The sequence below is a fragment of the Gavialis gangeticus genome, unplaced genomic scaffold, assembly GCF_001723915.1.
Source record: "Gavialis gangeticus isolate Ggan-Ray unplaced genomic scaffold, GavGan_comp1, whole genome shotgun sequence".
Lineage (NCBI taxonomy): Eukaryota > Metazoa > Chordata > Crocodylia > Gavialidae > Gavialis > Gavialis gangeticus.
In genome coordinates, this window is record NW_017728992.1 from 15,038,276 (window position 1) to 15,050,487 (window position 12,212).

General features: G+C 42.6%; 1 protein-coding gene across 1 annotated transcript in view; it reads right to left on the reverse strand.

Annotated features, from left to right (window-relative positions):
- Window positions 1–12,212, reverse strand: part of SEMA5A (semaphorin 5A) — a 510,735-nt gene that overhangs the window by 38,470 nt on the left and 460,053 nt on the right. The window contains exon 16 of the mRNA XM_019521077.1: window positions 11,206–11,424. Within this exon, the coding sequence (XP_019376622.1) occupies window positions 11,206–11,424 (219 nt within the window). The remainder of the gene's footprint in view (window positions 1–11,205; window positions 11,425–12,212) is intronic.

Here is a 12,212-nt window from a genome sequence, read left to right on the forward strand (position 1 = left end):
TGGACCTTTTAACTGGTCCCCTGATTCAATTCTAATTCAGAGATTTGGCCACCGAATCAGGCTGAATCTCCTCTGAATCAAATCAGCACCCAAAGCTTTGCACAGCCCTACTGGGGACAGCATCAGAGTCTCAAATGGCCCCAGTGCAGTGCCTATCAGTCCCAGCCCCAGGACCTCACCAGAGTCCTGAACTGGTTCCAGTACACTGCAAACATGGTTTTTATGAGCTGCAAATATGGGGAAGAGGTGAGATTTTGAACTGGCCCTGGTGTGGTGCCAGGGCTGAGACCGACAATCAGCGAGCTGGAGGTTCTGTTCGAGATCATAGTAAAGATTTGTGTGTGACTGTTGAGATGACGTTCAAACTTTTAATACAACATGGGAATGCTTGTTACCACCTAAATAAAACATATTCTAAGTGTCCCGTGTTACAAGGCCCTTATATGCACTGCATATTCGGGGTATCATGCCAGGTAAGCAGGTAGTTTACTAGAGCATTCCTGCAGTGACTAATTGCTCTTTAGTGAGAGTCATTAGCATATGTAAAAATCTCTTTGCTGTAGTAGTTTACAATGTGCATTCACTGTACTGAATAACCTTGTAAACCAGCAAACCTTTGTCAAACATGCACTACAGGAAGAATAATAAAAAAGACATTTATGACATCAAGCAAACCTTTTCTATACAAGAGTTCTAGCCTATCTACCTTCCAATAATCCCTAAACAAGAGTTTATTTTGCCTGATTGATTACAGGAATCCTGCTCAGACTTCCCAAATATGAGATTTAGAAAGAATTATTTGTATTGTTAATGAACAGAGCGATTGTCACAAGTATGAAGTGATTGTCGCACAATGCCCACATTTTCCCGGATTTATTCAAGTAGCAATGAGTTAGACCCTCCAGTTATATGGATTTATCGTACTCCATCTAGAAATTATAAATATTTGTCATATTTAAATACCTGGCTTGCCATCTTAGGTATATATCAACTAGAAAACAAACATCAGGATTTCAATAGCATTCTGTGCTATTCCACGTACTGCTCTGTGTTAAGTATGTCTGTGGCAAAAATACCAGAGATTTCTTTTGTAATACAGGTAAAACAGTCCCCAAATCTTTGACTTGCTGAAGTCACAGTATTTTTTTCTAAAATATATCCTTCTATGGGAGCTAAATAAGAACAGAATATCTATTACATATATCTATTCTTTCCATAGCACAAAGGTCCTGATTTTCTTATTGATAATTCTTTTTTAATCATAAACTCTAGCAGCTCCAATGAATAATCTGCAGAGGGCCAGCTGCTTTCCATGCTTGTATGAGATCTGGTGAGATAAAACTGTCTAAAACTGCCTAGACAGCAGAGAAGCTGCCCCAAAATATTACGAGATCTAGTTAGCCACGTTAGTCTGAAGTTAAGTAGAAGGCAGGGGAGATTTGCACCTTATATGGTACCAGCCCTGTTTACCTTGGTTAACAACTTGTCCAGGAACAGTTGCCCCCACCCCATTTTCTACACAATGAAAATGCCAGTGTATTTGAAACCGTCATCTGCATCTCATTCTGTGGACAAGAGAGTACATGGGGACACAAAGATCTTTTAGGAAAGAATTGTGCTGGAACTATGCTTCTTATTATCGCTACAATATAAACCTTAGGGTATGGGAGAGATGGATGCATGGACACAGTGCAATAGGAAACGTGACAAAGGTTTAATTGTGTTTGGGCTAGAGGGTGCCATTATAATATCAGCCTACCAATTAATAGTGAGGAGGGTAGCCAGCCTAAATCTCCAGCTCTCTAAAAAGCAGATGCAACTCCATCTTTTATCTGCCCCCTAAACTTTTTCTTTTTTGCAAGAGACGATGATAAAGCAGCATCACAGTTAAATAAGATCAAAGAAGTGGGTGTTTACTGCATGAGGTTTTACAGGGCCTAAATAGAAGCCTGTGGTTGCTTTCATCTTTCTTTAACGTTGCTTAGCAACATTGGCCCATCTGTTTTCTCTTCCTTTGTCCATGAAGTCCTCAATGCTGATTCAGCCTCTTATCGAGGGACAAATAAAGAACTATGGAGAAAGCTCTAGTCATTACACTATGTCTTTACACTAGAGTATAGCAGAGCTGCTGGGCAGGAGAAGGTTGTTAAAAATTATTCCGTAGTAATGAAAATATGGCTTTAAAATGCTTGACAATTACTCAGGTTGGTTTGTTGTGGAATTAATGCCTCTTCAACAATCAAGGTACTTTCAGAACAATGTTTTTTTTTCCCTCCATGCTTTTTATTTTGTGTCTGTGTGTATGTATATGTGCACCTTAATTGTGTCTGTATGTGTGTATATGTGCGTGTTCATGAGCAAACAACTCTCTACCTAATAGCTGTTGTCCTGGCTAATAACTATTTTTTCCACAAAGACAAAAAATTTAAAAATCACGATGGGAGACTTTTCCAGGGGGGAAATAATTTGTAGAAATGGGACCCCCTGTGGCTACAACAAAACATCCATGCCACTGGAGAATTTCCAACAGACTCATAAGTAAATTAGATACCCCGGCATGCATTCTGGATTTTTACAAGAGAAGAAGGACTTATGGTGGGGGAGCACAGATCCTCTGCATTTATGAAAATGTGGCTGGAGCTGTGAAATGAGGGCTTTTACACAAACTATACAGTGCCAATCAGAATTTGAGCTTTTATTAAAATTGCATTGAGCTTTTCTGTTGAGAAAATAACCTTTTGTGGCGTTTGTCTTGTTGAGGATGTAACAAAAGAGAAAGAACGGTGCCAAAACAAGCTAGAAATGTATTGATTTGTTTGAGAGGATTAATGGAGGGGCAGCAGTTCCCTGCACGCACAGAAATGCAAGTGGCATCCGAATGGGTAATTGGAATTAGAAGGCTCATCTAGCACAAGCGTGGGATATTGGGCAGCCTGGGAAACTGGTGTGTTGGAGACATGGCTGTCTAGTGCTCCCTTCCAGACTCTTAAACACCATCTCTACTCCACATACATTACTGGCTTCTTCCTGACTCCTAATGAATACCCCCTCCTTCTCCCCTGCCTACACAACCTGCAGGAAAACGCACAATATTATTTTGGATATGTTTCTAAGTTTTTGTCTTTTGCTGCTACAGCCTACAGCTAGACAGTATATGTGACAGACTGCAGTCTCAGTACAGTACAGAAACAAGGCAAACCAGAGTTTGATGGTTTGTGAGCACACAAAGAAATGAGAGTTATGGGTTTGAGCCCTCTTAAGCTAAGAAAGGGCCTGGAATCCAAGTCTCCCTCTTTCTCAGCCACTGTCCTCACCAATAGGCTGTTAGGTGAAAGACTGCTGCCCCCACCACCATGACAACATTTGAGAGTGAACACTGCTGTGGTTTGTACCAACATGGCCTTGGTGTCTTCATGAGTTATGGGCCTCCTCTTGAGTGCCCTAGGTACCAAGATGACAAGGGTGCCCAATGTGGAGCCATGAGTTAGACACCGGAGCTCTGAGAAAAGGCAGAGGTTCAGAGGTGCCCCAGTGTCTCACATTTCCTACTGGCTCACTTTCCACCACCCTGTTTGCCACTTAGTTACTCTGGCTGGCTCTCATGAAGTGCCAGATCGTCTCTTCTGGGTTCATAGAGGCATAACCTTCATCATTTGGATTGCTCTCTGGGTCAAGGAACCTGTATTATAGGTGATATAACACCTAAAATGCCAGTTTGGATCTGCTCCTGAAAGCCAAAGTCCACGGGAGTGACTCTGACTTCAGATCAGGCACTGGTAGTATCAAGCCAATATTTTTCATGATGTTTCCCCAATGGTAAATTTGGTCTATGTCTTTAAAAAAAACCTTGTCTTTCCACATGCCACAGCATAACTTCATGGGCAGAAGGAAAATCAGTTTCAGGAAAGAGATTAATGGGTTTTGAGGAGTTGAACATACACCTATACTATTCTTACAGGTATTTTTGTTATATCTGAACATCTGCATATTTTTGTCTTCATGTTCACTGATATGCAAATATTTGCAGTTGATTTATTAGTTTTTTCTCTGCCTGCATAACAGAAACAAAATAAAGCTAAAACAGTAATGAAAACGGAAGGAAATAGATTAATTCTCAAATAAAGTAAAAAGCTATAACCTGATATCTTGAAATCAGAATTTATGCATTTTTGCCTACATACTGGTAGGCTGGGGGTTAGAAAATATCACTGTTTTACTGAAACTGGGGGGCACAAGAGCAGCTCTGTATTCTAGTAAAAGTAAGGAATAATACCATCACGGAGCACTGCACTTTGCTTAGTGATAGTTCAACAACGGGAACCCCCTCCCCAAGAAACAGATCATATGTGTAACTACTTAGCAATGGGGCCATGAAGTCCAAGGGGCCTGATAACAAATGCAGGAATGGTCTGCAAATGTAAATGGTTTGATAAGAAATGCAGGGGCAAGAGGCTTAAATGAATGCAGGTGCATGTAAGGGAGAAAAAGAAGCATCAGATACTTCCAGAGAGAGGAGTATGAAGAAGGTTACAAGGAAACCCCAGCAGCCAAACAGAAAAACTTTTTTCATCCTCACCCTTAAGGTAGATTTTGAATTGAATGGTTGTGTGAAAGAGCCTTGAAAATGTTAGCACAGAAACTGATTCCTACTAGGTTTCAGGAAAGAAGACTTTGCGTAAATTATTTGTAAAGAAATAGAAAATAACTGATTCCAATGTCAATCTCTCCTCCTAATGGGAAAAAGAACTATATTCAAGCCCCACAAATGTGGCTGGCCATTTATGCCTAATGAGTTAACAACTTGCTAATGTAACTGATGGTGGATTTCCTCATTCTGATGTCCACAATTTGATCAAATATCTGTGTCTTAATTAAAACATAAACTGTCAATATAAATTTACAAATACTTTTCCCAATGTGCCAGTTTGTTCTGTATATTCTACTCCAGCATGATTCATCCCTCAACCATAACAAAAAAGGAGACTATGTAGAGTGCAAACATGCTATTTTCCAAGTGTAGGATAATCATGTGAGTGCAATGAGCTCTTTTTAGTATGAGTTATTGTTGGTGACCATTATTTCCAATGAAAACAATGACTTTCCCCTGTAAATGTGAGGTGGAATGTCATATACTTTGCAAAATTCTAAACCACATCGGCCCAGCTAAGGAAATAAAGTATGCTTTCCAGTAAACGCTAGCATATAAATGAATCAAAAGAGGCCTCACAAATTATTTTCTATCTGTGAACTTCTTAAGATTTTACACTGCATTTTAGAGGTCTGAAAAGTCACGTGACCAGTATTTCATGGTTCCCGTTTTGCTGTGGAATTCTTAAATACGATTGTCAAAGCTCTTCCAGCCTCAACAGACAAGTTAGTGTTATATTCTGTAAATGCAGATGTCCTTAGTTTTGAAGGGGTAGGAAATGTCATGTGGATCATGGAACTTGGGTTCAGGGTTCTGTTTCCAATTCAGTCAATAGCATGCTGTTGGACTGTAGCAAACCCGCTACAGTAACAACAGTTGGGTGAGGGGGGGCATAACCCCTGGGCACGGATTAAAGTGGGGTGCTAGAATGGGTGCAGCTATGCTGCTACATGGACAGCTACAGGCTCAGGCTCTGTGGAGTGGGGCCAAGAGCCAGGTAGTGATGCAGGGCTATATGGTCTTAGCACCTAAGTGCTTGGGGGAAGGATCAGGGAGTAACGACTGAATTAGGGGTTTTTCATTTTTCAGTCAGCATGGCATTCAGTGGCACCTGTGGGAGGGCAGATGAGGCTTAAGTCCTCGGCTGGGGTATATTCTTCATGTAGCTACCAGGACCCTAGAGTCACTCTGGCAACACTCTTTGGCTCCTGAACACCAGGAGGATCTGTAGCTGCTCAGGATGCAATCTCCACCAGATGTAGTGATCACTGGGTCCAATATACACAAGCATATGTGAATAAGAACTAACAGTGAGTTTTATGGTGAACCAGTAGATGAGGACCCTCAGTCTCTCTTCTAACTACCTGGCTGCACTCTGAGGGTCCATCTAACAATTCCCAACTCCCTCCGTCTCCTGTTAGGGAGCCTCTCTAAATTATAAATTCTATCATTACACCAGTATGCCTTTGGCCCTGCTCTGCTGTGCCAAGGGGTCCAAAGGAGATCATTATGCTTCTGTGCAAATCAGTTAACTTTGCTATGCTACAGTTTTTCCATCTGTAAAAAGGGGATGGATATAAATATGCACCCATCTTTGTAAAGCATTTTGTGTTCTGTCAATAAAAACACTCTATACAGCAGGCCATTCATTAATCCACATTTAGTTGAATTATGCATATCAGAATAACCTACAAAAAGAATTCACTTTCTTTTTTCCTCTCACAAGGAAGATTTAATAGCAGATAAAGAAGCCAGGTCCCAGATGCTGTCATTATTTTTAAAAGATGTAATGTAGTACTCTATAACAGACTATTAATATGAATGATTAAAACCCAGCTATAACAGACAAAACAAATGAATTGAATATGCTTAGTGATTTCTGTCCTTAGGTTTTCAGTGTATTAGTAAGATTTCCAGAGAAGTCACTGGCTAGAGAACCTAGGTGATTTAGAAGCCTAAGTCTCATGGGCTTCCAAAGAGATTTTAACACATTGAAAATGTTCATCCACTGTCACTAATGCCCAAATATCAATAACTCACAATGGGCTGCCTGATTAATGTTAGTAAGTGAAGTTCTATTCTCAGTACCAAGTCCATGCGTAGTTACACATTCAGATATGCAGAGTCATATCAATCATTTTTTCCTCCCAAATCAAACAGCATGGTGGTCAAAAGCACATGATTTACACCCCAAAGGCTTGGCTTTGTAGCACACAAAATGTGTGGAGAAATATCCTTAGCCCTGGACCTGACTTTCCCTGGGAGTGGACTGCACTTGTACTGCTGTACAACCCAAAAGCTTTTCCAGCTTCAAAACCCAAGAGTGACATTTTGGAAACCAACCTATGGATTACTTAATCATAACTTCATGAAGCTAACTTGAGGAGAGGATGAGGGGAAAGAAATGCACCTATCCATCCCAATGATAAAAATGGGGGCTGCAAAGCAGGTCCCTCTGCAGCCCTTGCTATAGCTTAACTTATAGGGTGGAACAATGGTTGCTGCTCCCATATGCTCCCTTCATGGGTGTTTTCGGACGTTATGCCCAGGTAGCCTGGATCCAGAGGCCCTACCCCTCTTCTGCCCCACACCTCTCAGGGTGCTCACCTCCTTCACCTTCTTAATGGGGTCTGACTGAAACCCCACATGGGACTCCCAGGTGTGGCAGCCCACTTCTGTTCTTTGCTACTATTAGCTTTCTGTGGCTTCCATTTGAAAACCTTAGCTGAACTGGTAGGTTCCTCCTGGTAAACTCATTCTCTCTGTTGCTCTCAATGCACCATCAGGGCCACCTTCTGGATGAGCCTCATCCTATTATCATTATTCACTCTCTTCAAAAGAAAATAGCAAATGTTTCCCCCTCTTTTTTTCCCCATACAGATTTATCTGAGATCTGATTTGGAAAGTCAACTTTTCATTTTAATTACCAGCAAGCATCCATTGCTGTGAACAGGATGCAACAGAGGACCTTATGGGATTCTTTCCAACTCCTGTGGAACTACACTGTTCGTGACCTGTCCCTAAGTCACCATGCATTTAGAGGCTTCACTGAAGCTGTGCAGATTTATTGAAATTTAATTTGTGGCCAAAAAGAAAACAAGACTCAGAGAAAAGATACCGCACACATTAGGACATCAGCTGCTTGTTTTAAAGACACCCATCACCACTTTTTGCTTTGCTAGCTTTTGACAAACATTTTTAAAAGCAGGAACACCTGCAAGGGGGGTGGGGAGGGTTGCTTGTATCCAAAATGTCAGGTTCAAGTTCTATAAGCTGTTCCTAACATTTTTCTGACTTTTTGTTTTCTGCTCTTTGGTTTAGTGTGCTGCCTCATGCTTAAGCAGTAGTGCCAGTATGGTGTTCTATATATTAATGTTGCATTCATATTGTACCAATTTCTTCTAAAAATATAAAAGCCTAACAATGGCAAAGTTAATAAGTAAAAGCTGTCTCATGTCTGGGAACTTAGAAAACAATTTTGGCTTTAAAAGAAACATTGATTCATGATTCAACAGTGAGGGAGAAAAAACACGTCTGCTCCAATTTTATAGAATTATTTTTATCCTGTGACTACAGTGGGGTAATGAAACCATGACTTTTAATGGTTAAGGGTCACCATGCTAGTGCAAAAGGAGCTAAAGCCCGCACCTTCTGGAAATGCATCCTCTGCTGGTCTTTGCCTTGGCACATGGGAGACTTGCTGGTCATATGATATACAGCAATGGTATTCAACCTTGCAGTCCCAAGAGCCAAATGAGTGGCACAGGGTCAGTGCATGGGCTTGATCCTGAGCATAGGGTTGTTCTGTGGATGTGATCTGGCCACAAAAGTTTGGCCCTCACTGATTCAGAGCACGCCCCAGGTTTCTGAAATGTGCCCTGGGCCTGAGGCACAAACCTGTGAGCTTTACTGGGTTGTTGGTTCTGCCACCCTCGTTGTGCACTCAAGTGAAATTTAGCAGCAGGGGAGTGGCAATTAATGTTTACACTTCTCTCCAGCTGCCAAATTTCTAAATACCTGGGGAGACCCTGGGCCAGATGACATGGTCTTATGGACTGGAGGCTGAGCAACTCTGGTGTGGAGCGACTGTGACTAGCTCCCTGCTGCCTGGGTGGAAGGGGAGCAAACAGGCATCTGGATCACAAGGCCACTCCCACTGTTTATCAACATTTAGAGAAGGGGTGGCCAACTTGTGGCACACGTGTCACAGGCACCATCTGTATGTGGCAAGTAGCAGACTAGGGAGGGGACAGGCAGCATAGTGGTGGGTAAGGCAGGGAGCAGAAAACAGAGCAGAAGACTGGGCAGGGAGCACACGGCAGGAAGCAGAAAGTAGGTCCAACAGATCGGGCAGGGGAATGGAATCAGAGCAGCACTCAGGGAGGGTGTGGGGCTGATTTGTGATATGCCTGCCAAAAAGCTTGTCCCTCACTGGTTCAGGGCATGCCCCAGACTTCTGAACTGTGCCCTGGGCCTGAGCCACAGAACCTGTGAGCTGTACTGGGTTGCTGGTTCTTGGCTTCTCCTCTTCTGTCACTTTCCTGTGATGGAAGCAGAGTCCTTCTTTTCTAGGTGCCTTGATCCTAAACTTAGAGGTAGGTAAGCACCTGACCGTCAATTTTTGAACAATACTGAGAAGAAAGCCATAGAATAATCAAAACTCCTATCCTTCCTCTGCTGCAAAGTGTCAAATGCCCAAGGGGAAAACTGTTTACTTGAGTTGGCTGAACATTTCAAAAAGAAAAAAGCCAGTTTGTTGAGGCCCAAATATTTTGTTCAAAATATCTCAGGCTAATGAAGATGCAGGTATTTGAAGGAGCCCTGCCTGGGCCTCTGGTGGGTCAGGTCAAGACAGGCGCTGGAAGCTGTGGGTTCAATAAAGCATGACTAGAAACCATTAAGCCAATTCAAGGTGTTTCACAGCTCATTTCTCTATTACTTATTGTTATTCAGTCCAAGAGGCTTTTAAAACTTCTGGGGCTCAAAGTCATGTATATAATCCTCATCTGTCTTCCTTCATATCTTTTCATTTTTTCCTAATTTCGTCAATCTTTCCATCCATCTCATTTTCTCAACTGCAGTGTTATTCTCCCTTCACCTCTCCCCTTCTGCAAGCCTATATAATTTCATGATATATATATGTGCTCCCTTTGCCCTTCCATGTTTTATTATGTCCTCCCTTCAATCACTGACACTGCCCCATTTCTGGGGGGACTCGGTTCTTTTTTCTTTTTTCTCTTTATCCTATTTCGATTCAGTTCCAGTGCCTGTACTAACTCTGTCAGGCATGATTTTGCTCCCATTCTCTGATTAGTGGTCAGAGAGCCTGAATATTTGTTGGGCCTTCATTATTCACACAAGATATTTCTGCAGAGTTGTATTGGGAATGATATCATAAATGTATGTATGGGAGACAAGTCAGTATCCCCCTCCCCTTCTACAGATTTATCAATGTACGGAGCCAGTTTTCAGGGCAAACCACCATGGCAATTGCCTCAGGCCACAAATGACACCAAGCCTCTTTAGGTTAAGTTGGTGCAGTCAACCAATGAGTGGGTAAGAGCGGGTAGAGGCCTGTGCTTTAGCTGGGTCCACCATGAGTCTCACACAAGGAACAGAGAGAGATGATCAGGCCTCACGTGATCTTGCCAGATGATGAAGGGACAGAAATGCTGCCCTCTTCCTCCACGGTCTGAAGAACATGTGCTTTATTTATAATCCCTTTTTAGACAATCATAAAACAATCTTTTATGAACAAACTGTTTATGAGTCCTTTAACAAACTCTCCCCATGCAACATTTACAGGCTGCCGGATAACATCTCCTTCAGTTATCTGTTCAGGCTCTAACCAGACTTCCTGGGGGCCCTGCACTCCAAATTTGGCACAAGTTCAGTCCGCAATGAAGCTTGGCAAAACATTTTGATTAACTTAAGCTATGAATTTTAACAAACATCCTGAGCCAGGCCAAATCTGTGTGTTGTTTCTTTTCTCTTTCATGAACACATCTCACATTCAGGGCCAAAGGCTCCATTCATGTAAACTACACTGATTTATACCCACTGAAGATACGGCCCCTCTGCATCTCTCATACATCTAACTGGTTACTTGGGCCGTGGGGAATCTACAATCCACATACTACTGAAAAAACTAAAGGAGCTCTCTCTTCCTGGCAGACAAATAACTTGGCCAACTGAAAATGCAACTCAGAAATGACATTTCTGTATGGTGCCTCACATCCTTAATCATTCATATCTAAAACAATAGATGATTGAATGTAAAAAGGGCCTTTGGCAATATAAAATATAATAGCTTTAGTTGCTACAGGCAGTTACTACGAATGTATGTCTTCTGTACTCATACAGCAAATCATCACTGAAATTTACAGAGCAAAAGGTTCTAGCAAGATCAGATTAGCTGGGCTAATTCACTTTCCAGGAAGGGTTGCTGCAGAGAAAATAGTTTGATTTAATTTATCGTGTTTTTCTGCTGTACAGCATGGACTTGAAAATGAATTGAATCATTTTTACATCCCTTTTTGATTTTCCTTGACCCTTACCTGGACAAGGCAAGATGTTGCATTCCTGGTACTCTACAGAGGGACCCAGACAGGGAAGTCCCCCATATTTGGGCTCAGGATTGTTGCAGACACGTTTGCGGTTCCGAATACCTCTGCTGCAGTCCCGACTGCACTGAGACCACGGAGTCCATGGTGACCAGGCACCATTGATTGTGTGAGCGGAGTATCGGCCAGAACGCAAGAAATCCCCAGAGAGCCCTTTAAAAAAAGGCAGAAAAAGAAACATGGGATTAAAATACTATCCACTTCAAAACAAACATTTATTTTCAAATTTACTCTTAATCTTTCAATAATCATTTTTGGAACGATTCTGGATGATTTTTCCCTCTAACTACACACTCCCATAGGGCCTTGTTACATGGCAATTTTGGGCAATGCCTGGGGCTCTTAACCCCTGGATTGTTCACACATTAACATCTGAAACTGCTTGTAAGCACTTGTTATGCAGCTCAATGTTATGCCACTCCAGGGCAGGATTATCCATGTTACTCAATTCCTGTTGCACTAAGATATAGACTCTCTAGGATACATCTTAGGGTAAACACCCCACCTATCCCCCCACAAGCCCTGATCAGGCCCACTGCTTCTCCCCACCCCTCGCTGCTCTCTCCAGTACCCCAGATCCTTGCTCACTACCCTCCCCCCTGCTTATGTGCAGCTGCCCATGCCGTCCCAGGGGGACAGGCAGGGAAGGGTTAGCTTGCTTGCCTGGTTGCTGCTGCTGCTGGTCTCTGGGCCAGAAGAGCAGCAACCTGGAAGAAGTGGCAGCTGAGCAGGCAGTTTAACTCTTCCCTGCCTGCTCCCCATGACAGTTAGGGCAGGCAGCCACCCATAAGTAAAGCCCTGCGGTAGGGGGTGGTAGGAGGCAGGGGAGAAGTCCTAGGGGTGGGAGGGAGAGCCCTGAAGTGGGGGAGATGTTTACCTTTCAGACCTTGAGGCCCCTGCTGGTCTAAACATGTGACTGCTCCACACTCAAACTAACACTA